The sequence below is a fragment of the Anser brachyrhynchus genome (assembly GCF_964034855.1).
Source record: "Anser brachyrhynchus genome assembly, chromosome: 2".
Taxonomy (NCBI): domain Eukaryota; kingdom Metazoa; phylum Chordata; class Aves; order Anseriformes; family Anatidae; genus Anser; species Anser brachyrhynchus.
The window spans coordinates 40,815,322-40,843,237 of record NC_137695.1 but is presented as its reverse complement, the minus strand read 5'-3'; the positions used below and the strand labels follow the sequence as shown (position 1 = coordinate 40,843,237).

At 39.1% G+C, this 27,916-nt stretch overlaps 1 protein-coding gene across 3 annotated transcripts in view; it reads right to left on the bottom strand.

The window, feature by feature from the left end:
• UBE2E2 (ubiquitin conjugating enzyme E2 E2) overlaps positions 1-27,916 on the bottom strand; it is a 213,314-nt gene that overhangs the window by 5,463 nt on the left and 179,935 nt on the right. For all 3 annotated transcript variants that reach the window (XM_080579746.1, XM_080579745.1, XM_080579747.1), the window contains exon 5: positions 19,113-19,260. In XM_080579746.1, the coding sequence (XP_080435872.1) occupies positions 19,113-19,260 (148 nt within the window). The remainder of the gene's footprint in view (positions 1-19,112; positions 19,261-27,916) is intronic.

Here is a 27,916-nt window from a genome sequence, read left to right as displayed (position 1 = left end):
ATACTCTAGTGAAATAAAAAATGGAGATAGTGTATTTAACAGCTTGATTTCAATGTGCCTTCTCCATCAGCCACATGATATGCAATGAAATTCCAATTGGTAGTGCCAATATGGTTAACGAGTCACACATTTAGACTTAAAATGTACATTATGGGTGTTTGTATGCATTATATATATATATTTATGAGCATTTATAAAATAGAATAATATTTCTATTGCAGCATTTTACAGTTTTAATAGAGAACAGCTGATGGAGCCAGTTATTACGCCATCAGAAATGAGTTCTCAGAAAGATTTCTGGAGCACCTTAAAAACTAAAAACCACAGCCCTATAAAAATTTCATAGTTTCTTTAGCCAAATATTTGATATATATATATATGTATTTTTTTTTTTTTTGGTTTGGGTTTAGATTCAACTCTGTATCAGGGGGAATTTTGAAGAGCTGGCCTCCAGCTGATGAAGCAGAATTAAACTGGAAGAATTTCCAAAGGTTAGATGCAACTTGAAAGGTCTTATTCTGTCTCTTGAGCCATAAACTACTCCTTTCTCATAGCTATGAGAGGCATCCCATTGAGAGGCTCTATGGAACTACTTGTACTGAAACATCAGTCACCAAAAATTAAATCTGCTTTCCTTTCTTTGAACCAGTTGTGTGAAAAAAACAAAAAGCTTTTTTTTTAAATAAAAAATCTCTTTGGACTTCAGTTACATGTTTAGAAGAGATTTTGATTTTTGGAATACTGATTAATTTTTTAGGTCTCTTTCCATGTATTCTGCTGTACTGCTTTTTGAATTAAAAAAATCGGGATTGCTTGCTTTTTCAAACTCTTCTAAGGAAAAGTGCAGGTGCTCCGTATGTCACCTACTGTACAGCTGCCTTGGAATCATCTTTATACAGCAGCATAGGCAGGATTGGTTACCCAGAAATTAACCCCCCCCCCCCCCCCCAATTAAATTTAATATTTTTAATAACTACATTTTGTTTGGTGATTTCAGTGCAAATAGCAGTGCAGGACAGTATATATTCCCACAATGGCTTGCAGTGAAAACCAAGTTTTCTGAATCCAATTTTTGTGGTTTTTAATATTGTACCAACCTTTAAGAAATAGGTCCCAAAAGCCAAACTAAAAAAAAAAAAAAAAGATTGGGGAAAAAAGCAGAAACTAATAATTCTCTGCAACACCAGTTTTCTTAACAGCTAATGCTGGCAGCTTAATACACACCAAAAACATCCTTAATTTTAAAAATATATTTTGTCTCTAATTATACTCTCATGTTGTTTTCAGTGATGTCCAGGCTTGTCTTATAGGGAGACTAGCCAGTGAAAACTGAAGTCAAAAGCAATGCGAGACATGCTACGCCAAATATGTCATAGAACAATTTAATACTCCAAGAGGAAGGGATTAAGAAAAGATGAATTGTTTGTGAGTAATTTTATTTATAGTGTCACTTTGCCTTAGGAAGTTTCCACAGTTTGCCACATGTCACCTATTTTCAACTTAATGAACTCCTAGAAGACCATGTCAAGGATACTGTGCGTCTTGATGTGGAAAATGAGGCATGTGAAATGCATCATAGGATCCTTCGGTGATCTTATAGTAGCAGTGCTGCTCTCTCTCTTGCTATCATTAATAATAATGCACAGGCTAAGTAATTCTTTGGAGGCAGAGGCAGGTGAAGTGGCACACTGAATTACTCCACTAACCTTTCACCTTCAAAAAGAGTGTTCAAAAATCAGGGCACGAGTGAAAACGAGTACAGCGTGGCACTAATCCCTGTTTGTGCAGCAATAAAACTAGCCTCGCAGTTGGAAGTCTGATCAACACACGCTTATGAACTGGAACAACAGAATGATTCAAGCCAGAACAAAGAGCAGTAGCGGGGCTCTGGATTGCTTTACACACCCTACAAGCAGAAGCACAATTTATTCCCGGCTTTCATAAAATCACCGTTCCAACTATCCATAGATAATGCATTTATCCATCTATGAGGCTCTTTGAAAACTGTACAGAAGAATGATGAAGTGATCAATAAACACTATAAAAAGCAAAACAAATAAAATGGATTGTTTCAGTAAAGAAAAAAAGTGGTCCTTAGAGGAGAAAAGAACAAATTCTAGAAAGTCAGTGAAGTTATTATCCATTTTAGCAATTATAGCTTAGAGCAGAAATCATATGATATGGACTGTAACAAACTCTGCTTCTTGTTTCAGGAACTAGTTGTGCAGATTTCGCTGGCCACAGCTCAACATTCAACAGAATAATTCTAATATATATAGGCTACGTCAGTGTGCTAAAACATCAAAATACGCCTGCTGGAATTGCTTTAGAGCTCATGTACCTCATTAGGCTCTCTGCTATGGCTGACGTGGCTTTGATGAAGTGGACAACCATATGACCCTGTGCTTACACAGAGCCAAGGACTTTTCTGCTGGGGATGCCCAAGGAGCTGGGAGGGGACACAGCCAGGACAGCCAACCCAAACGGGCCAAAGGGGTGTCCCACGCCATGTGGCGTTGTGCTGAACAGTAGAAGTGGGGGGAATTGGCTGGGGGGCAGGGGAGAAGCTGCTGCTCAGGGTCTGGCTGGGCATCAGTCACCAGGTGGTGAACAATTGCATTGCACATCACTTGCTTTGTATATCATATTATTATTATAATTACAATCATAATTATTATTGTTATTATCATCATCATCATCTCTTCCTTTTCTGTCCTATTAAACTGTCTTTACCTCAATCCATGAGTTTTTACCTTTTTTTAAATTTCATTTTTCTGATTCTCTCCCTCATCCCACTTTGGGGTATGGGGAGTGATTGAATGGCTGCGTGGTGCTTAGCTGCCTGCCAGGTTAAACCACAACAGTCCTTCAAGGGTTCTTCCCACAAAAGAAAAATAATGAGAGATTCAGTAAGATATCCTTTGACATATTCTTCTTAGATACTAGGTGATCTAACGTGTTGGAGTCAGAAGAAACAAAGACTGACTTTGTTATGTCACTTCTCAGTTTCAGACAAAACCCAGGACTGTCTTTCCAGGTATAACACGGGAAATAAGGAAATACAGGGCAGATGTTTAAGAACCTGAGACAAGGTCTCAGCAGATCTGAACATTTACACTCATCACCTCCGCAGTCAGGGAACTAAGTGAAAGTTGTGCTATATAAAATAGCTTGGAGGGTGTATAACTTTAAAGCCTAAGTTTTCAAAAAGGCTTTGTCCATAGATAGGAAAGCTAGCCTAGTGGTCACTGTGCTAACATAGGGATAAAGGAGACTTATGATTTTGCATAAGGCTTCCTATTAAGTTGTATTCACCAGTACATCCCACAGGCCTGGTCACCCAATCATCTAGTCCTTGCCTACCTCTCTAGCTATACACCTAAAGCCTTTTTCCCGGGAAAGATCAGGGTAGGTATAGAAGGAGAAAGAGAACATGATAAAGAATGGAAGATCCTGAGGTCTCTTTCTGTTGTACAGCCAGGGTATGTGTCTGGGCAGGTAAGCAGGGAAGCAGTCACATCACGCTGCTTGCAAGGAGTGAAATTCTGGAGTGCTTCATGGTCTTCGTGGTTTGCAAGTAGTCATGATGACCCTAAGAAAGTTAAGTGGTCATACACTGGTGCCTTAATTTCCCATCTGTAAAAGTGAGCTAATGCTTCTCCACCACACAGGATATTCTGAGAATACATACACTAAAAATTGCAAGCTATCTGGCTACTGTAGTAAATGTGGCTGTATAGATGTGTCATAAAGAGGCTGTACGCCATGACTTCACTCTAAATTTTGAGTTCTGTGGAATCGTCAGAAACACACCTGACTTCTGTTAGTTCATATAGTGTCTGGAGGAGTTGTTACACAAATATTAAGGCATATATGACTTGATTCCAATGTCCAAACTGATGTCTGGAGGAAGATGTTACCTATCTTCAAAAATAAAAGCGCTCTGCAAATCCAGTTTAGAAAACATCCATTTACTAAAACATTTTGGATATATGGAAGGAGAAATTCATCCCTCTCTCTAGACTTGCATTTGATTGCTGTCAGGCTACCTACCACAGATCTGTGTGAAATATGAGGCTGCCTCAGAAAAAGATGTTTCAGAAATAAGGAGTATTATCTGGCCCAATTTTATTAACATGGCTCTTAAAGGAAAACGCTGGCAGTGATTCATCTCTGTATCTTGCCAAGGGAAATCATTCTTGTCATTTTTTTTTTTTCTGTCTGCAGTTTTTAGCAGGGTTTCTATAAACTTCAGGGGCTGGCTGGGAGTTAGCTGAGGCAATCATGGATCAACGAGGCACAGTGTACCGATCTTGAAGAGTTGTCTTTAATTAAGGAAGAACATGCACCTATTAGAAGTGCTATCATGCTGGAACAATTAAAGTTCTGAAATAACACACTTTACTTTGACGCTTGGATGCATTTCAAAATTAAAAGCATGGATACATTAGTGAAGTATCTGTTCACAACAATGAATTTGATTGAGAAACAGTCATTGTCATTAGTAAAAAAATTAATAAAAAAGTTTTAGTAACTAAGAACCTGATACGGAAGACATTACATGGCACATGGCTTGATAAAATTTCAGCAAATATATTATAACAATATGCATTCACCTCATGAAAGATCATTGAGTAGATAATAAGGGAATTACTCAAAATGCTGTCAAACAACCAAAATGCTAAGATCCATACTGTAACTGGCATGTATCCATAGGTTGATAACTATATTTTCAGAAAAAACAACCACCACCTGTGGATGTTTATTTTTGTCTCAAGATTTACTGAAGGAGAGAGAGGTATTCTATATGAATTCCAGTGTGTTTAAAATTTATTTCTTTTAAAGAAAAAAGAACCGTTTTTTTTTTTCTTTCTGGATTTATCTCTTCTCACTTCCCACTAATTACCATCTCTGAGGAAAGGGGTGACCTGTGAGTCTTAAACATCCCAAATGAACAGTTTAATCCCAAAGTAACTGGGTATAAAGGCATTTCCCGTGCCCATGCTTTGTATACTGTCAGACATCCCATAACTACAGGCACCAAATGTAGATTTGCAACTGCAAGAAACCAGTTGGTCCAACAGGATCCACCTACTGTGTTGATTTCCAGGGGACAGGGAGGGGTGTGAATATTACTGTATAGGTACTGCATTGTCTTGTCTTTTGGTTGCGTTTTGATGGTGAGAGGAAAATGAGTCCCAAAGGTATCTTCACTTTTAGGAGAAGGGTTTGAATGTGAGCAATACCAAAATCTTCAACCTAGACACATCAGGGTCATTTTAGGTCAGATACAGGAGTCATCTGAATCCTGCTCTTGAATCTATCCGTTTGTTCATTTACCGCAATTAATCCAGGGAGTAACTAGAAAAGCCTGCATACATTATGAATGCTGCTTATTTTGCTTTAATCTGATTTTCTCTTTCTTGTCCTTTTAAATCTTGTTATTAATTCAACTCATTTAAATCCAAAACTGTTATTAGGAATCCCATACAGAATGTCAAAGGAATACAAGAAGCTTTTACTTACAAAGAGGAAGGTTGGTGAAGAATTTTAGTCCTATTAATACCAATAGGACTCCCTTTCCATAGTCCAGGGCCTGAAATCCCTTGGGAAGGTGAACATCCCTTGGAACAGGAATAGGAACTTCGATGTGCCTTGCATTAGCACACCTCTTACTGCTTTCCAGTAACTCAAAATTAGTCTGGCCTCTTAATTATTTAAACTCATCTATTTAAGTTGCCTCTTTTTCCGTTCTTCCCAGGGAACATGTGGAAGGAGGTTGCACCACGAGGCAGTGGAAGGAAAATGCCTGGAAATGACCATGTGGTGCTTAGGGACATGGTTTAGTGGTAGACTTGGCTGTGTTGGGTTAATGGTTGGACTTGATGTTCTTATAGGTCTTCTCCAACCTAAATGATTCTATGATTCTATGTTCAGGGGTTTTGTCGCCATGGCCCAGATGGGTTTTTAATGGGGCAGACTTCTTGGGGCTTTTAAGGAATGCAGGCACGGGTCATTTGAGCCAGGCTGTGTGATGGCATGTTGAGACTGTACCTCATGCTTGCCATCTGTATCTGTGTCTCACACTCTCCTAGAGGAGGCGTCCCAAAATGTTATTGTGCTGTGAATGTACGAAATACAGGTGCCTTCTCAGCAGAGTATGGGAGAGGGGTCTGTGGAGTCAGTGACGTGTGACACTTGACAGGTTTCTGACAGTCCAGAGTGGTGAACTTTGATCCCTTGGGTGCTGCAGAATATAGAGCAACGATGTCCTACCAAAAGATGCATCCAATGAAGATGCTTGTACCAGTGCACAGTGGCTCAATAAAGCATGAAAAGTGGGGTACCATCCTGAATATTTACACAGGCTAGTTACAGCAGTACTTCTGGAGATACTAAGTACTCAGGTGACATGGAGTACTGCAGAACGGGAACAGGGTGGTGCCAGCTCTGGCAACGAGGAATCAGCAGGTGAGTGAGAAAATAACCTCATTTTAGTAACCAAATGGACTATCCATTTCTAAATTAACTTCTGAACATGAATATAATTAAGCTTAATTAAGAACAAGTTCTAATAGGACTAGAAGGAAAAACAGGTTAAACAAAATAATTAGCATTCATCATGCAGGCAGGTTTGGCTCCTGGATTAGTTGCAATGAAGTTACATGACAACTCTGGATGAAGATGGAATTTATGACATTTACAGTGATAATTTTATATTTAATAACAGGTAAAATAACTTCCATTGGATATCCTATCTTTCCTGTGTGAGGGATCATACTGACTCCATTATCATGCCTGGCTAAATGATAGTCAATTTGTCAAGGGATTTCAGGCATTGGCCTATAAAGTGCTAAGACTGATCTGTAGGAAAAAATGTACAAGGTAGAGATGAAAAAGACATGGAAGGTCATAAGGGCATTCCTTCTGCTAGTATAATATTGTGTCTTACAGTTATTTCTAGTTCTATGCCACTTTATCTAATCCGTATTATAAAAACCATGTGATGAGGATTCCAGCCCTTGAGAATTCTCCAAAATCTAATTCATCTTAAAGCTGCAAAATGCTCCGATCCATACAAGGGCCTTTTTTTCTACGCCTTGTGCTGATGGAACATTCTACAAACAATTTATTAATCAAAGTTCTATTCCTGTGTCCCATACGAAAACGAAATCTTACATTACAGCCCATCTTTAGGTTTAGGACAGTTACACCATACACTTTGCTATTTAAGTAACTGTCGCCTACTCCGATTAATGCACCTGAACTTAACTTGCTATGAAAATAGGGATTCTGAAACACACACTGCATATAATTTGACTTATTTCTTGCCTTTGATGGATCTGCAAAACTGTGAAAAAACAAACAACTGTTTCCTCCTCCCCTGCTGAATAATGTAGAAAATTAGCCATGCAAAATACAAAAAGACATATCTTGCAGTAGCGTAAATCATCTCTAAAGGTAGAATCTGAACAACTCAGGAATGCTAATTTCTGAAATCCTACTCAAGGAAGTGAGAGACTAAATGATTTAATAGCTAGCTTATTTACACCCAGGATTATAAATATTGTTTTAGTTTAGTCAGGACTGACTCTACATTCTTGTTGTGAATCTGCTAAAGAGCCAAATTTAGCAAGCTTTTCAGGAACTTACAAAATATGCAATGGTGTGATTTCTATGGTGAAACAAGAATAACTGTATTTTAAGGACAGGATGAAGTAGCCTTAAAATAGTTGTGCTAATCAGTGTCCTGGAGGTGGCTCATAGACAGTTAGAAATGTATGGTAATACATTTAAAATTCTGCCCTTGCCTTCATGTAAGAAAAGGCATAGCAGGAAAAGAAACAAGCAAGCAAACAAACAAACAAAAACCAACACAATAAAATTGAACAAAGTCTAAATGAGATATCGGGGGTAAGATATTCAGCAGGAGTGATGCCAATTTGTTCCAGCTGAGATTTCAGCTATTTGTACTAACTGAAATAATGAATATTAGATAAAATTATTATGAGATTAGAGAATTAAGTGTAGGGATACAGACAAAATATGATGTCTCACATTATTTACTTTCTAGTTTTAATTATTTTTCCCTTATACATATACAGTTCTATTAGTGAGAAAATATATCCATTAAGGAAACAAGAATAATTTTCATCAGTGGAAATAGAATTGTCTAAGCCAGTGTAAATAGGAACATGTCTGCATTGGATAGAAAAAATCTGCATGAAACAAAGAAAATACACATAATGAGGACTTTATATTTTATATATATGAAATAACTGCTTTATCTAAACCCTTTACCTGGTAAAATATTTAACATTGATGACTTATTTTGGTCCTGGTTTGCACAAAGATTTACTATGGGTATGCATTAAATTACCTGTCTTCCCTCTATGGTAATACCATAGGAAATCTCCACTGGCATTATTTTAAATTACATATGTTTATTGGCAGGAAAATATATTGTAACCTTTTGTATTTGTAGCATTTATCGCTCATGCATTTTTACAAGTACTTTTAATTTCATGATGGCTAAAGTCCATTTACATTTATTTATTGATATAGATGTACAAGGCCTCTTTATTTATTTTGGATTTTGGTCAATCTTTGATTTAATCAAATGCCATTGATTGTTGCATATTATTATATCTGAAGTTCAATTTTTCTCACATTGCCTTAAATGAAAAAAAAAAAAACAAAAACACAATAGGAGTAGAAAATTTATTGAAAAGGACAAGAAATCATTAACAGCATTGTCAAACCTTTCCCATTTAAGGAATGATTAAATCTAAGCTTATTTTGTCTGGAAAAAAAAAAGACAAAAAAAATGTGACAGGTACTTTTATAAAGGAGATTATTAAAAAGAAGTGGTCTTGCTGATCCTTTCATAGTGAGGAAAGAACACAAACAAAAACAAATCAACACATTTAGAGAAGGTTGAAATGAAGTAGATATTTCATACACCAAATAGTTGAACACATACAAGAATACAGTGTAGGAATACTAGAAGGTAATTTAGGAAAATTAAGAAAGGATTAGGAAGCACACTAGTCATGGCACCACCTAAGTTACCACTGCTAAGGCTTTTACTGCTCATGCTACATCACATAATCTGATCATTAGCTGTGGTTAAGAGGGAATTTCCTCTCGAATATTACGTGTGAGTGAAGTGCTTTGAGGGAATTTTACACTTTTCACTGAACCACTGAGCAATAACCAGTTGCAGGCAACATACCTACTGAATGGCGCATGACTGTTTTTCTGCTTGAGAATGGCTATACTGTTCCTTTTAACCATCATTCTTTGTAGAGTTACAGATACACCAGATAAAAAATAAAGGATAGGGTAAGAGCATGTGTGACAGGTATCTGGAGCTATAGCTAATGACTTTAGACACCACAAAATCCAGATTGAACATTTTATTTTTAAAAACTAAGCTCTGCCATTTACTTTCTAAAGTACATAAAACCACCAATATTCTTATGCAGTTAGCTACAGTCACATTGCAGAGAAAAATATACTTAAACAGATTGCAGACTTCTGAAAGTGTGCATGTTTAAATATTTCTAAACAACCTTATTTCTGTAGTAGTGCTAATCTTTTTAACAATGTCTTGTGAGTTTTGAACAGTATAAATCTCAACACGTGAAATGCCTCTATGCCCCCGAACAACGCTCTTCTACCCATAAGGTGTTGTCAGTATGTAACTGAAAAGAGCAAAGATTTAGGCCAACATAAACAGCAATCCTGATCCAAGCCTCCTCCCTCTGCACGCATAATTAGGAGATATTCCAAGACATATTTTCCTGAGAAATACTAAAAGGATGACAGTTCACAAATGTTTTTCCTGCTGTTATAATAATCCCCACAGTCGTGAGTTCATGTTGTGGGGACTTGGTCCGTTGATAGGAACAAAATCTCATAACATTTTTATCACCTCTTTATGGACAAGCAAATTAATTCTCTTTTAATGCTTATCTATGCATAATTTTCATAATGTGCTGCTGCATTGCTTGCATTTATGTATGTTTAATTTCACTTTTATATGTTACGTCCACAGAGTTTAAAACGTACAGGTGTGCATGTCTGCAAATACATAAAGACCAGATGTGTAATAAGTCTGTAGTTTCCTGACCGTCCAGAGTCCCTAGAGGGACTTAAGATACCTAAATCCCCCTGGGAGTACTGAAAAAACTGCTGCTTGTCTGCCTGCATCTTTAGATGCCTAAATTTCTTCAACATATTGGTGCTGTGTGTCCAGCTCATAAGATAAGAAACTATATGTGAGTAAAACCATAGTATAGTAATTAGCATAGTATATATACCATAGTATGGTACAGATAGCACAGCACAATATCTTTTAAAAGGTATGGAAAGAGAAGGCAATGATAGATTAACAAGAATTAGTAAATATCAGCTCCAGAACATATCATACAATCAGTCCACACATGTACATATTACTTCAATAGATATTCAGTAGGTTCTATAGAAATGGCATGGGAACTTGAAGTATTTAAAGACAAATAGGTACTTTCTGGCAAAAAGAGCCAGCAAGAGCCATGAGCTTTGCTCATATGAATGAAATGGATGCTGATGCGTTTTTTTCCCAAGGCAATCCTGTCTTGGACTTTGTCATTCTGCAGTCACAGAGAGCAGAACTAAAATGATCAGTTTTGTGTTTCATTTTCTTTTCATGCTATGTTAGGACAACTTACTAGGATGGCCTTTATGTGAAAGTCAGCCACGTGCACCCATCCACTCTGCTTATAATCCAGTAGTGCCAATACAGCAGAGAGACCACACTCGACCTTTGCGTTTGTTAAGAAAAAGCCTCAGAAGTGAGCTAAATCCATTTGGAGACATCCCAAGGTAGAGATTTTAAAAAGGACAGAAAGGTTACATCGCAACTTAGAACCACATTACAACATTACTCCATGAGCTGATTCCTAACTGTTCTAACTTTTGTTTGCCATCTCTTATTTGTTGCCATGTTTGAGTGACACGGCATAGTTTTTTTTTTGCTGCTCAAGATACAAAGAGAACATTTTCCATTGTGCTGAAACAGTCTAGAAACCATCCCATTTCCTGACAGTATACAAACTCTGAAGAAAAGGGAAAAATAGCTCCAAGCTGAAGAATATAAATAATCTCAGACAACAGAGCAATTTCATTGTTTACACAACCCTCTGCTGCTTACAAAAGGGATATATGGCAAAACGAGGTTATTTTGTTGTAAATCTGATAGTACTGTACTATGACGGTGCAACTGGTAGCCTGTGGGTGCCAGAGAAGAATCAAAGCATCAGTGGTTAGCCAGCCTAATAGAATTGACCAAATTAAATATTATTTTGCCAATTTCTAAGAATTTTGCTCATTATTCAGAATATTCACCACACTTGACAAATGTACTCAAACATGGTTTGGATTATTGCAGAAGGAGTATTTACGATTTTCCTGTTTTCTGTATGTCTTGACAAAAATATTCTAAAAGAAAATCACATTCCATTACAAACCAGTGGAAAATATATTTGGTACAGGGGAGACCAGAAGTCCTTTTAATAAACTGAACAAAGCTGTTAAGCTGCTAAATGGGAAGAAGAAAAAAAAATTAGATTTGATTCTAAGTAAAGTTTTTTGATAGCAGCAAAATGTGCAGATTATGCCTTTAAGGGAAAAAATTACAGGAATGAGGAAAATGAGAAGTGGCTCATCCCTTAAACTTGCTGTCATCCAGAGTTTCTAAATTCACTTCACAACTTGGGGTGAGGGGAAAAGAAGGAATGATAATTGGAAAGCCTAAAAAATTGCAGAAGGAACATCTGACATGAACCGGCGCTGACAGAAAGCAGCCTCTGCTATGGAGAAGCACCAGATGAGGACAAATATCATGCATGCCTCCTCTTAGGTCTAGATGTATAGAAGAAGAGAAGAAAGAACAGACACCTCCAGCCTGCCGAGCACCGAGGGGCACGGACCTGTTCCTCATTACCAGGGGCTGGGTAGCTATTTTAGAGTTAGGACATGGAAGCCAAACAGCAGAGTTGTGACCACAAGTCAGCCAAATCCTCGCTTGGAGCCAAACACTCCAGCATGGAACAGATTTTGTTTTTACAGCTATGTTACATTTTCCTTTATTAAGCTGCCTTAGATTTATTTTTAATCTTTTTTTTTTTTTTTTTTTCTTTTTTTGGACAGGCTAGTGCTTTCAGATCTTTCGGTAATTCTGAAAACAGATCTTTTTATTGATACAGTGGACACCTATTAGTCCGTTAAAATGCATGGCGGTATGGCTGGAGCTTATCGGCTGAGAAAACAGAGCTGTTCCTGTGTTCCTGTGGAATCTAAAGCAGATAAAACAGATGCTCACTTTAAAAGCGGCCACGGTGGTTTTGGATGTTACCGCCCCTGTACCAGAGGCGATCACCCTGAAGAGGTATTAGAAGGGAGCATGTCCAGGGGCATCAAGTCGAAGGCTGGCAGTTGAACCCAACCTCTCAGCAGATGGTTTTTCCTGAGAGGGTTCACAGGAACCCACTTCTCCGTGCCGGAGGTGGGACAAGGCCCAGTCCATGGGTGCTGTGGGTGGCAGTGAGGGACCTCCTCAACCAGCCGATCCACATGGGCCAGTGCCAACACACCCGCATATACTACTAGTTAGTGATGCAGGAACTGTTACAATCACTTAGATGAGGCTTGGTTTTCCCAAACCCTACCACAAATTCAGACCGTAGGCTCCCATAACTTCCTAGAAGCGAGTCTGTCCGCGTGCCCTGGGCCCAGTGCTAGGCATGCAGCCATGCATCATGGCTGGAGCCCTCCCAGCAGTGAGCTCTGGGGTGGCTGCTGACGGTGGGCCTGCCGAGGGATGGTGTTGTGGCACTGCAGCACAACGCCAGGCTCCCTCCCAAAGAGCACGCTGCTGGCTGAGAGGGAGGAATGGCTGGGAAATCGGGACAGTATGCTAAACCGAGCCTCTCCCTCGCACCTCGTCTGACTTAACTCTTCCCACCCACTAGGGTTTTGCAAAGCTCCTGGACACAGCAGCAATTCCAGCAGCTTTGTAGCAGGGCAAATACCACTCAGGCTTTTAGGGTTTTTATTGCTTATGTTGAAAAGTCACTCTCCAAAGTGCTGTTTCTGATCCCACTGAGGATCAAAGATATACATTAAATTACACTATTGAATCCTTTTCTGCAAAGGATGACAGAGCTGGGATTTTATACTCCCAGCAGTAAGAGTATAGAGACTTGCAAACCTTTAGGAAAGCAACAAAGAAAAAAAAAATGAAGAAAAAATATTGTAATAACTGTAGCCCATCTCTTAATTCCAGCACCCTCATGCAGGTGGAGGTAAGGGTACTAGTATTTTTTTGGCAGAAAATACTTAGGCAAACCTAAATCATGCCAAACCACATGAATAACTTGTAATAGTAACTGAAAAGCAATGATGATACGTTATCAGTAACTGCCAACTATACCATTTCTGTGATGAAAACAATGAAGTTTCTGGGAAAGATAAAGGCAAAACATGAGGATGACTAACATAAAGAAAGCTTGAAAGCATGTCTCATGTCCCTTAGTGAGATGACTAAAATCCCTATAACCTTAGGATGTCGTTTGACTTTGTTTACCTGTGCCTAGATAAATGCAAGTCATTAAAATGCACAGCCATATTACTTAGTGCGGGTTAACAAAGTATGAAACCATCTAGTATAGTCATGATTCATGGCAGTACTTGTAAAAAACAGCATGCATACTTCTAACTGAGGTATTATATTTGAGTACCACACATGCATCACAAAGTTTTTTAACATAAACAGTCTACTTTTTCAGACATGCTGAGCAACTGAACTCCTATAAAAATTGATGGGACTCACATCAAAGTAATGCAGCGATATCCATCCAGCTCATTTACTTTTATGCGTGCTCTCACTGCTGAGGACATGCACATGCTTCCATCTGAAACTATGTTCACAGCAAACTTTAAATATATGACTGAACAAACTGCTTCACACTTTCTGTGGTGCTTAAAGGATAACAGGAGATAAGCAGCTTTACACTGCTAATATAATATGCCACTGTGGGATCTAAAAGCAGAGTCACAACAACTAACCTGGGTAGTGCTGATCCAGGTTAAGCAGTTACTGCTGTCACTTGTTTGCTCATTTTCTTTGCCACAGGTCAATGCAGTATTCTTATAAAAGCTTTATTTCTTTTCCCTCCCTCCCTCCCTCCCTCCTTCCTTCCTTCCTTCCTTCCTTCCCCGTTCCCGTTCCCTTTCCCGTTCCCGTTCCCGTTCCCTTTCCCTTTCCCTTTCCCTTTCCCTTTCCCTTTCCCTTTCCCTTTCCCTTTCCCTGTCCCTGTCCCTGTCCCTGTCCCTGTCCCTTTCCCTTTCTGAATCATTTCATTGAATTGGGTTAGAAAGCAGACAAATGGTGTAAATGACAGGGCTAAGAAAGAATCAGCCTTTGGCAGGGCTGCGAGTGAGACAGGAACGTCCAACTGGGAACAGTAAATTTTTCAGTCCGGATGATGGTGACCACCAGCAGGTTAGCCTGTCTAGCCGTGCCTCATGCACTGATGAACTCCCCACAAATCAGCCACGTTCAGGAAGGATGACTTCAGCCTGACGCAGGGGCAGAAGAGGGCAGCGAGGGTGATAAGGGGAATGGAAAGGCCGTCTCATGGGTGGAAGTGAATATACACAGGCCTGGTTAGTGTGCAGCAAATAAAGACAAGAGGAAAGAGGGTGGATCTTCATTAATACAGCAGGAATGAAAAACAGCAAGGGAAAATAGTAATTTAAGCTATAGGATAAAAGTTGCTGAAAAACAAGTTAGTATAAAATTCCCATGCATCAATTTAGGCTAGAAATTTGGCAGAGGTTTCTAAAGAGTGAAGAAAGTGAAGCTCATACAGCCTCTCAGTAGTTAGTTGTGTTTCAGCGGCCAGCCAAGTGTTCAGTGGAACCAGACACACTTTGGGGAAAAAAACGCCATGGCTGCTTACAGCCTCAGGCCGTACCTTCCCACCCTCTCTCCCGCAGCACCGCACAAATCCCCATCTGGAAGGTGGTGCCTGTCAGTGCCCAAATGAGGTCACGGGGCACAGTCTGTCCCGCAGGGACCAGGGGCAGCAGCAAGGCCAAGGCATCAGGTCCAGTTTTCCTGGTAGGGAATGCCAGTGGAGCAATCAAGGGATAGAGATCTTACTGGCTGTAGAACTGTTGTGTGGAAAAAAAGGTACTTAACTACAGGTAAACAATGACAAAAAAGTGATGGAGATTTAGCAGGTTTTGCTCTAATGTCCTAATCAAGGCTTAGCCATGTGTTATTAAGCAGACGTGGCTTGACGTTAGACTGTTCAGACATCAGGGACAACCAGGCCAGCAAAGTTCAGACTTTGCATGTGTGAAAAAGGAGGCCATGCGAAGGAAAAAGTTTCAGGGCAGTCTTGTCAGTGTTTCAGTTCATTTCTTCTGAAGCAAATGAGAATTTTCCATAAGACTTGAGAACCTTTGGCAGGGCTGAGATGGGAATGACCAACAGAGAGCAGTAAACGTTTTAACCCAGCTCATCATCATCAGCTGTCTAAATATAAAAATAATTAATTTCTTTCAATCTCTGTAAAAATACAAAACCCCAGGGGCCATCCACACTTGAAAGCTATTTTGGATTAAGGTAGTATGGGAATTTATACTCCCAGGGCTACTTTTCCATAATTAATGTACAGTTGACTTTTACTCCATGTAAGACAGTTTTTCCTCACAATATATTTTCAAAAGAGGGAGTGTCCACACATGGAGTTACTCTGCAATAACTAACATGTAGGCAAGCCCTAGCAGCTAACACTGGAAGTAAATACGTTCATCACTCGAGCACACAGCCTACGAGCACTTACTCACACACACAGTTTTATGTAGATGAATGCATCTACCAGGTTTTGTAGGGTTGCTCATGCACATGCCGAAATGTTTACAGGACTGGGGCCCTGCTTTGAAGAAAAGATGTGTGCTGTGTCCCAGAGTACCACCTTAAAGAGAGGCAGTAATCCCCAAACTGAATGCTAGCGCATCCCATCATTTCTCCCATCTCTCTGATACCATTCCAGTTGGCTCTCCTGCACTGACAGATAATTCACACATGTTCACTTACACACAAATACTACGGCACCCTTTCCCCCCACAAAAAAAGTCAGCCAGCTGTTACAAAATTCAGACATTTCATTAACACAGTTTACCGTCTGATGCAGCCAAGCAAAATAGAGACAATTAATAACAATCAGGAGTGAAGGGTCTGAGACAGCTTATGAGTAAAGGATTATATGAGTTGCTTAAAACGGACAAACTAGCTCCTGCCTTGAGTGATATGGAACAAAGGGTGGTGATGTATAACCAGGGAGGAAAGAGACTCTCTCCGTGGCTTTTGTAGATGGCTGTGTGAATGACAGAAGCGGCAGGAGCAAATACCTCTTTTCATTTGCTCAGCCTGCTGGAGAAGAATAGCAGTGCTTGCCAACGAAGCTGCAGCTGTGCTCTGGCTCAGTTTAATCACTGTGTATGACTGAGGGTTAATTAGCTGCCATTCTTACTGCTATTTGTTGTTCTAATGAAGATTTGCATAAATGTAAGGCTGGGGGTAACTGATACTTGATTCTTCCCTTCAGAGGGGCTGGGGGTGGAAAACGCACCCATCCCAAGTGTTTATGTTTGTGGGAGATTCAGTGTTGCCTTTCCATTTGACCTGATCTACTTCTGTCTGATGAATAGTGAACAAAGAGTTCAAAGTTGCTTATCAAATCGAGATCCCTGTTGGGTTGCTGCCTTTAAAAAGGAGCCAACTAGTTTGATGAAGAGAGGACTCGGGGATTAGAAAATTACTTCCAGCCGACAGAGAGCAAAATACATACATATATATATATATAATAATGCATATAAGTATATGACATATATCTCAGTGATATATATAGATACATATTCCTATCTTTCTCTATCTATCTATCTATCAATCAATCAATCAATCATATTCAATCTGGATGGCAAGGAACATCTATTCCAATGATTTGTTAATGATAAAATTTCATCTGAAATGAACGGGACAAGCAGTACAGCCAGAACAGGCTGTAGCATGTTAGGCAATACACCGAAAGGTAAGAAGCCTTGTGTTGTAGATCGCTAAAATTCAAAGTTCACTTTTTAATAAAAACAAAGTATCTAACACTAGGCAAGTCATCTCAAAGGAAGGCAAAAATGACTCAGCAGTTCACAGCTACTGCCGTCAGCTCCTCATAAGAGGGGAAATCACAATACAAGTAAAGAAATTACATTAATTCCTCAAAAAACATAGCAAAATTTTAACAGGGCACAGTAACAAAATCCACAACCACTTCGTATTTAAAGAGAATGTTTAAATTGAAAATGAAAGGTCATAAAATTGTTTGACTTACTACAGTCGTGACTGCTTATGGCTACTAACTGAAAGAAACTGAAGAGTAACTTCCCATTTTTAGTACATTAACTTGTTGCATATGATCATATCCTATGGGTAACAGTTTTCAGTGTTCCTCTGACCTACTTGCTCACTGTTGTGCCAACAACATCTGTAAACTAGCCTAAGGGAAGGAAAAAGACGGAGAGGGCAGAGATAGTAAATTTCCCAACTTCAAATCATTGCTTGAAACTGGCCAGCTTTCAAGCTGCCTGTATGCCTGCCTCTAAAGACAGGCGAGCACAACTGAGTGCACATCTACTTCCAGTTCCTCACTCCCCGACACAGCTCTGCTGTTAAATCCTGAAATGGCCGTATTTGCTGATAGACAGCTACTGATTTTACAGCAGTGTCTCTGAAGCTCTTTACCTGGACCTTAACACAGCTGAGCAAATATCCATTTGCTTTTCTTTAAGCTTATGTCACCAATCCACCTGCTTTTGTACAGGCACCTCTGCATCAGTTGGGGTGGCACTGCCAGAAGTCAATCTTCCTGAGAGGTAAACAGAGAGCGCCCAGCAAGCACTCCTGAAATAAACGTGCCTGGAATGAGACTGCAGGGATCCCCTACAGCTCCATCTCTCAGCTGGGAGAACGCTGCAGTTTTTAATGCTACATGCAGTAACAAACCCACATGAAAAAAAAAAAATGCAGCCAATTGTAACCGAGAGTCCACTTTCACCTTATCTGGAGCTTTGAAATAACTCAGTCTCCTGTTACAGCCTTTGACTTGGCACCTGACTGCACAGGAATCTCACATTCTGGCCTTTGAAAAGCATTTTTTTAGCCTTTTGGTTGGGGAGAAAAGTATAGAAGCAGGAAACCTGAAGTTTTAAAACCTAGATGGCAAATTAATAATAATAAAACAAAACAAGTCTACAATAAAAACCAAACCAAACCAAACCAAAACCACAAGAACACTCAAGATATGCGAACAGATTGCTTAGTTTTTCTTTAAATGATTCTTTAGTAATTTCTATATATTACAATTTTCCATGGCTACAGTCAGACCATTCACTGGCAAACAGGGTAAGAGAAAGTGCAAATTACAGATCTAGTGGTCAACTGCAGAAAACAAATCTAAAAGAGCTGAGGGAAGAGGTTAAGTGCTATGCTACTTAATATGAATGACAGCTTGCTTTGAATACTCATACTGGCTGTCCAGGATATTGAATAAACTTCATTTAAATTAATTTTCATTATTTGTAGAGTCTGTGTTAGACATCTATCATCGTCAGTACTATTAATATTCTTTTCAGAGAACGTTATCAGCATATTTAAATGAAAGCTTTCCTTTTCAGTATTTATTAACACATTAATATTTCTTGGTACTAATATCCTGCTTGTAATATCCAAATTAGTGCCTACTATAAGGTATTGTCCACTGATTAAACTTTTGAATTAACAGATATTTTTTTCAACTACTAAAAAGGCACATGAGATCCTAAACTTGTGTTTTCTTTCTTTACTATGCTTCAATTTAAATGAATTTAAAACTTACTTTTTTTGTCTCTTTTTTTAGTACATAGCAGTAGAACGGTGCACCAACCGTATCCCAATAGCTGACAGAACGCTGACAGAACACGAACCACGAATGAACGCAAATGTGAAAGTTAATTTGTCTTACCTGGGTTGCAGTCTGTGAGGAGGGAGCAGATGGAGAGGAGAACTTTAGAAATGGTTAATGCTGGACTCCAGTTGTCTTTTAAAATGTCCAGGCAGATGACGCCTTGGCTGTTAATGTTACAGTGATAGATCCTTGTCCGAAACGTTACCTAGAAAAGATAGCGTGTCTTAAGTGCAGTGGTGTACAAGCCAATAATTACATGATTATTAAGCAATTAAAAAAAAAATTACACAAAAGACCATTTTGCTTCCCTGGTTGAAATTACACTATTCTGCCAGTTAAAGATTGAGCAAAATAGGGATGTTCATTACAAAATAAAAGTCTGCCTCTTCCAATTGTGGCCAGCAATGGAACTGGTTTGTGCAATGTAAGAATGGGACAAGTTTCCAAGTTTCCTTAGCTTCCTCTTGCCTTGGTCCCACTGATCTCATTATTCTTCCATGGGAACAAAAAGGCTATTCTTCATTTCCAAATTTAAGTCACAGTTGAATCGGTATAATCGCTTCCAAATACCTTTGTGTTTGTGTGTGTGTATTTTATTTTTAGGATTTCTGTATCTGCATTGGGTTTATGTGGCAAGGTTTTGGCAGCAGGGGGGTGCAGGGGTGGCCTCTGTGAGCAGAGCCCAGCAGCTGCCCCATGTCAGATCAGAGCCAGCTCCAGCCAGCTCCAAAGGCACCCACTACTGGCCAGAGCCGAGCCATGAGCGACACTGGGTGGTCCTCTGGGAGAGCAGATTGAAGAAAGAAAAGGAAGTCTCCCCCTGAGCAGACCCCATTCCCTGTTCCCCTGCGCCGCTCAAGGGAAGGACGTAGAAGAGGGCAGATGGGAGGAAGGTGGTTTTAGCTTGCTTTTATTTTCTCACTGCCCTAGTCTGTTAGAAATAGGCAATAAATTATATTAATCTCCCTATGCTGAATCTGTTTTCCCCGTGCCTATAGTTGGTGAGTGGTCTCCCTGTCCTTATCCCAGCCTTTGAGCCCTTTCCATCATATTTTCTCTCCCTCTTCCTTTGAGGAGGAGCAGTTGTGGTGGAGTTTAGTTGCTCATCAGGGTGAAACCACCACAGTACCCATTTTATATTCTCTCCCAGGTGATCCTATATTTACTGCACTGAGGAGGAGCTCATTTCTTTTAGTCTAGAATGATGTGTTTCTGCATCAAGTGGAAGATACAGACCTTTTATTTTAAAATAATTTCAGCTATTAAAGTCCTCTGTGTAGTTCAGAATAAGTACTGGGGCTACTGGATAGGAAGGGACAATACAAAACCCCCGCATCTTGGGATCTCCATGAAAGATTAATTTCTCCATCATTTCTACACAAATGACAAGTTAAACCAGATAGTTTTAATGATGTGTTCATTACATCTAAAATCAAGATGTATCATTTTGGTGGTCTACCTCATCAGCCAATAGACAGGCGGGGGGGCATGAGACAACCGCAGGCAAAGCACACCTCAAATCTCAGAAACATGTATTCTTCACTAGAATTTGCTAGTGCTAATAACTGGGAGTACTTATGAACCTATCCCTACTCTACCATGCAGATAAATCTGTGTCTGGATAGAAATTGAAACTGATGGCAGGCATGCCCCTTTTCTGGCTTTATTTAATACCAGAATTCCCAGTGATTTCAGGAGGACTAAGATCGGGCCACTCACCAAGAACCAGAACAGAGGACACAACTGAAATAACACGGTACCCGTTCTACCTCTATTAAGAAAACAATTCTGCCCCTTTTGATTAAATCAAAGCGCTTTGACAAAATAATGGAAGGAAAAGGCAGTAGATTTCTGGTATTACAGCGCTAGATTCAAGAAGAAATATTTATTCTCGTAAGTACTTTTCCACATAAATCTGGAAAAGCATTCCTGGAGTGCAGTGTCATGGATCAGTGAGCTATGTGACAAAGATCCCAACAAAAAAAGCTCACCAGTTTTTACATGCAGCTAAAGGTATTGCCAACTGATAGGCCACTTGAACAGTTTGCCGCTCTGTACTCTACATATTCATAAGTTCTTTCCTTTTTCCCCTAATGTTGTGGTTTCACTTATTCTTTTCCAGCCTAAGTGCTTCACTTCCAATACCTTTATGAGAATTTTAAATATTTCTGGCACAATGAGCTCAATTCATCCAAACACTATAGCCAGACTATCTTCTTCTTTTTTTTTTTTTTTTCCTCCCATAAGAACTCCAAGCACATTCAGCGTTTGGAGTGAAAAGTCTTCTGTCAGATCAAGAAAGCAGTGTTCAGTGATAAAATTAAATGTTCATCTACAAAGAGAAGTTATTGTGAATAAGGAAGGTTAGAAATGCACAGAAGTGGCAAACTGCCTTACACTAAGTGTGTTAAAAGTGTCCACAAAGGGAGTCGGTGTGGAGGAGCACCCTGTAAACATTAGGTTCATTAGGTCCCCAGACAGATTAACTCTAAGGCACTATTAATACCTGATATAACACTGAATCAGGGAATATTTCACAGCAGGCTGTACCAAGACTCAGGCAAACACTTCAGTATTGGCTTAATTATAAGTATTATATTCTTACTTCTTAGTATATTGTTGGAATAAAGTTTTTGCTTAATTATTTTTCCTGAAAAAAGGTGCTTTCCTATGCTTCCATGAATAACAATTTGAGGACTTTATTCAGCAATATCTGAATACACTGAGTAAACTTTGCATGAATTAAATTGTACCTTCCAATTTATTTTAAGATAGGGGTCAGTCTAAGCTTGTAGCCTACTTAATGCCATCAATGTGAGCCTGTATTTTAATGTGTAACTTTTGATGTCAGCTTAGAGGACAGACACATTGCCACATGTTCCCTTTGAAACATCCCAGAAGGGACACTGGAAATTTGGCAGGACTTGGAGAGCCACTGGAATGAATGGAGGTAGTTCACATCTTATATAAACGGTTCAACACTCCATTGTCATCTTAGGCTATTAGTGGATAAATGTAGGTGGGATTACATCTGTTTGTAGTTGCAAGGCTATTTTTTGCAAATACTTAGAATTGAACTGTAGGTTTTTTCACTATGAGTATACCTTAAAACATGACACTGAGGAGGACACCCAGTCACAAGATAAGGATCACTGCTTATCATTGACAGATATGTCACTCACTCGCCAAACATGCCAGCACACTTGGCAATGCCTGTACAAATACACAGAGACACTTTAACAACAAAAAATTGAAGTTTTCAGAATTTCAGAAGGAGCTGTATGAATGACACATCAGGAACTGTGGACGGGTGGTGGGAGGTGACGTTGCCCCTAGATGCCGCAGAGCTTGCAATGGCTGGCGGTGGCACACGCCGCCCAGGCCTCCTCGGTCAGGGTGAATAGACAACCACAGAAAAGATAAATAAAAATGGTAGAGCTAGGACTGGCCCCACAGATTTCCATGTCCTGTGGCAAACTGGGAAATGCCTGCCCTCTCCCCCTTTTGTGGAGAGTTGGTGGTTTTGATGGAGCTGGCACATGAGGAATCAGGTGGCTCCCCACTCCGACTCCTCAGCAACTGGGGCAGCTTGGAGGAAAACCATTACCTTCAGTTACCTTGCAACCTCTGGCCTGGGGATAATTACACAACCCCCAGATCTGTTCAATTTCAAAGTGAAATTGTAATGAACTTAGGATCTATTGTAAAAAGGGACAAGGTGAGAAGCCCCATCCCATTTTCATATGCCAGAGAAATGTAAGTAAGATGCAGGACAGCTGGGATGACATATTGCTTTCCTCATCCAGATATTGCCTCAAATTGCATCTAACGTGGGAAACGCTGACAAGGATGCTGCGTTGGCCATACGCACATTTTAAAGTTATGCAGGGTCATCTCTGTTATGTATGTAGAGAGAAGTCAAGTGATAACACTGTTCCAGGGGAACTCTGTTTTCTTTAATATCGTCATATTTTAACCTTTGATGCCACTTAAATGGTTCCTATAAATGATGCACTCTAATTCCATTTATCCCCTAATGAAAACACCTAAACAATCCCATTCAGAAGCTCAAGGGAGTGTGTGGGTGTATAGTAGGAGTTATCCTCCGACAATTGAATGGTAGAGGAGTAATTTATCTCTTTTTTTTTTTCTTGAAAGATAAGTACCCTCTATGGATTTACTCTCTTTGATTCTCCAGTTTTTAGAGAATATCTCATTTTTGTTGAATAAAAGTGCAGGTCAGAGAAATGTGAATTGCAGGAAATAGGGAAAAATAGGACTACTTTCTGAAAACTGTAGAAGTATTATAAAGAAGCTTTTGAAAGGTAATGATAAAGAATTTATGTTCATATTTGGAAATAAATAAAAACAAACTCATCTATTTACCTACTGCTGAATGCTAAACCCTTCTGAGTATTGTAAAACAGAATTAAACAAATTAAAAGAAACAACTTTATATAGTCTCTAAGAAGAAAATGAGGTTATGTATTTAAAAGGGGGAGAGAAAATGATTACAGAGAAAAGAAGTACATGTAAAGCTTTTCATTGAGTAAGTTTTAGGACAGAAAAAAGACTGTTTACAAAACCAAGGACGGGCAAAGTAAAATGGATTTCAGTTGAGTGACTGGAGGCAACTGATCGGAGACAAGACAAATCACTGCTGTATGTCAGGGTGATTTTGAACACCAGTTTTCCAGCAAGGAAAATCACGTCTTCAAATCACTCACTATCTCTGTTTTGCATGTAAAATTCATATGTTAGGTGTAAACCCAAGAAGCCACCGTGTCATTGGCAGCCGTGTGGGTGACTGGCTTAAACTTCAGTGAGAGACAGGCATGTAAAGGCACTGCTTTAGATCTGAAAGGGCTGGTCCTGCAAACACAACCCATGCACTTTCAGACTCCACTGAATTCAGTCATAATTCTTAAAAATATGTCTAGAAGAAGAAATGACTCTCTGGTTTTGCACACTAGCATGCAAGAGCGTAATAGCATGCACTGAGGAACTGCATTCTTCATCCTGTTTGGGTTCAAGCCCCCATCCCCTTTTCTTCATTGCTCCCACTGAAGCTGGGCAACTGTGCAGGGAGAGATGAAAGATTCAGAGTCTACAGGAGAATAAACAAAACCAAACCCCTTTTGCTTGGCCAACACTGGAAGCAGGATTGAGATCCCAGGGCTCTCATTCCTGCAGTTTTGCAAAATTTCCTTTCAAGCTCTTTCATTTCTTACAAGGGCGCAATCCTGCAGGCATTCCTGAGATGAAACTTCTGTCTTTCTCTAATATTCCCCAGGAGTTCTGTTTTAATAAAACTACAGTGGCACTACCTGAAGTGGACGAAGTTGTACTGCATACATAAAAGGTTATATATATATTAAAAAATATGATGCCCTTTATGATGATGTTCATGGAGCTCAGGAGGGAGCAAGTAGTTCCCATCTCAGTTTTTCAGACTTTATGGGCAATAGATTTGTCTTCTCAAATAGAAAGAATAATAAAAACAAGATCAGGCCTTTGCTCTTTAGTAATATTACAGCAATACTGTAAAACAATCTGAATGAATATTATCTATAGCTGCGAGTGACACAATGTCCATGTTAACCTTTACGTTAATTATCATCCCTAAATTTCTTACGGAGTGCACTTCATTTTAGCTATATCCAGTGCTGAGGCTGCCTTTCTACAACAAGATGATCCATCTTTGTTTTGCAACTACAGATTTGTAGCATGTACATGAGCAGTTGTTAAGATACTTAATGGATTATCACATAAAGTGCATAATAAATGACAGACCATATGATGATCACTGTTAAAGAGCACGGTTTAAATATATGCCAAGAAATGAACTTCAGCCAGTTCCTACAAACCTTCAGTTGGTAATAGCTACAGTTTCTTACATCAAAGGAAAATATATGTCATCTACATTATCAGGAAATAATAACTTACAGTTACTTTTGTTTGACCTACAGAAAAGTCTGATATGCAAACTACTCTGTGGTTTCTGTAACAAAATGCACCACGCGAGACATAACTAGCCAGAAGCGATCATGATTTAAAAGGCATGTAATAGCATTCATATGAGTTAACCTTTAACACTGCTGAAAACGAAACGGTATGCAATGTGAGTAATTATTCATTATATCCACGGTAATTATGAAGCTGAGTAACTACTCACACTGTCTCACTGAATTGACTGTTGCAGGAAAAAAAACATACATTTCAATAAGCACAGTAACACTAAATGTGTACTTTATTGAAATGTACCCAGTTTGCACACAGATCTAATAGCAGAAAAAGTAAAGAGGAATTTAACTAATCTTTGATGTACCTGAGAGGGCAAGTAAAAAATTAACTTAAATTGTACAGTTTTCTGAAAATAAAAGAATAGCAGGAGAGAATAAAGGAAATGGAAAACTGTCCAGGTAAGGGAGGTTCAGAATAGAAACTATTTTATGATGCAAAATGTCAAAAGCCTTGCCTGACAATGTCAGTATGAGTCTTTTAAATGTTTTTTAATTATAGCCAGCATAATCTTTATTATATTTAGTAACTGTATATGGAAAGTCAGTAATAAAGTCCATTTATAGAGAAAGCAAAATTTTATGGAATTACTGACCATTTAACTTTTACAAAACAAATCCTGCCTTTCATAGAATAAACCATGTGGGCTGAATCGTCCACATGCACTTCCTCTGAGTCCCCAAAGTGCTCTTTCCCCTCAGAACCGTAGCTGACTTGGTTTTGAACATTTACTAGTTTGTTCTTATTCTGTAGTGATATCATAAATATAAAATTATTTCTCTCACATCTGTAAATGTATATATCTGTGTGCATAAAAGAAGATGAGAACGAACATTGATGTATGATGTATTTTTAGATTATGAGAAGATTTTTATGCAGTAGTGAAAATGCATGTGATATAAGAGAAATACCTAGTTTCCCAAGCATCTGATAGCCATCATGTCCCCTTTTGAAAGTGAACCTGACAGGCGGTATGCAAACCATCATTGTGAGGTAGAAGAGAGCCCCCACAAGATGACTCTACAGGTCCTCATGGGGAGCTTAATGTGCTGGGTATTTATAGGAAACAGGAAGAAATTATGAACCTTCTAAGCTTTTTTGGGGGCGAGGGGAGAAGCAGGAAGAGTTTAGCTGGATAGAGCCATTTTCATCAAGACTAAAAAAATTACAAACTACTGATATAAATTAGTATATTAAAACAGTGAAAAAGAAGGCTATTCATTAGAAGAAATGGCAATTCAACTTGGCATTTAGTAGAAGAACTCTCGGGTAACTAAATGCAAAGGAAATCTCAGAGGTTTACAGGATATTGTTCTATCAAATGTGACCTTTGCATTTATTGGTAATAAAATATAGTTATAGATCCTTTCCTCTGCCTTATGTATTTCTTCCTGCGTTTCCATTCTCCACATCTCTGTGATGCTGTCATTTTGAGAGGCATTGAAGTTTCTGAGGGAGCCACCTGGGTCTGATGCACCCCGGGCCCAGTGCTGTGCGCTGCCCCATAGGTCCAGCACTGCCTGCAGACATGCAGCCTACGGCATGCAGAGCTTCCTGAAGAGTGGTGATGAGGCAGATGGGTGTCAGGGATGGCAGTAACAGGAGACCATCGTGTCTGAAGGCTGATCTTGTCATGGCGACAGCCACAGGGAGGGCAAGAGAAGGTGGGCTGAAGTTTGTACCTACAAAGTTTGTACCGCAGGAGAAGGATTCCATGTAATGATATTTTGTGCATAGAGATTAGTGTTATGATGATTACAAAGAAAAAAAACCGAAGAGATGTTCAATATTGCCATTAAGTCCAGATTCCATAGACTCTGCACTTTATAGTTACAAAGGAAAAAGACTCTCCTTACAGCCTTATAGTTGATTTAAGACAGCTAAGCTTTCAAATGCTGAGAACAATTTTTCAGTCACTTGATAGACATGCGCGATGTACAGGGAGGAAATGGAGTTTTCTGTTATTTTAATTTTGATTTAGAGGTGATTTAGCATATTGCAGCTTTCAAGTCCTGTGGACCATTTTTCAGTCAGCTGAGAGTAAAGTCCCTAGCAAGATTAATTGTAGAGTTGGGATTAAGAGATTTTATAAATCACTCAAATTAAAAAATAAAGCTAGCAGAGTACTAGGATAATGATGGATATATCCATATTGTATCAGCTACAGCTAAATTGAATAGACACTGTAATAGACTGAACACAGTCAAATATCTGAGTAGAAGTTATTAATAAAGATTATTCTTGATGAAAATGCAAACACCACTGTAGTGACAACTCCTGGAGGGAGTGTGCTCTTGAAGAGCACTCAGTTTTCTGCAAACAAACACCTGTATGAAAGACTGCACCAAGACTTCCTGGTCTGGTGGGACAGTGTGCAGGATAATGAAATTACTGCCCTTCCTTCAACAATTATAGCCTGTATAATGTTGCGGTGTCAATTTGTCACGATGGCTAAACTTTAAAGGACCTCAGGTCAAAAAATTTGTATACTTGGGGAATTCACTGATTTTGTATATGGACCAAGGAGAGAAATTAGCTGAACTTCTCCAGGCTGACTGAAGGATTCGATACCTCCTACTCATATATATGTATACATACACATACAAATATATGTATGTATATATATATACATATATACACACATACACCTAAACATACACACCCACCTTTCTATGCATAACTATATATCCCATCCAATACCCCACAGAAAGCAGCAGAACAAGAGAGAGCTTTCCCCTGTAAAAGCCAAGGAGAGGAACAGTCTGAATTCATTACAGATGAAAGGAAGGTAGTTAGCAGGAAAAAGAAACCTCAAAGGTAATTCTACAAAAGGCTGGGGG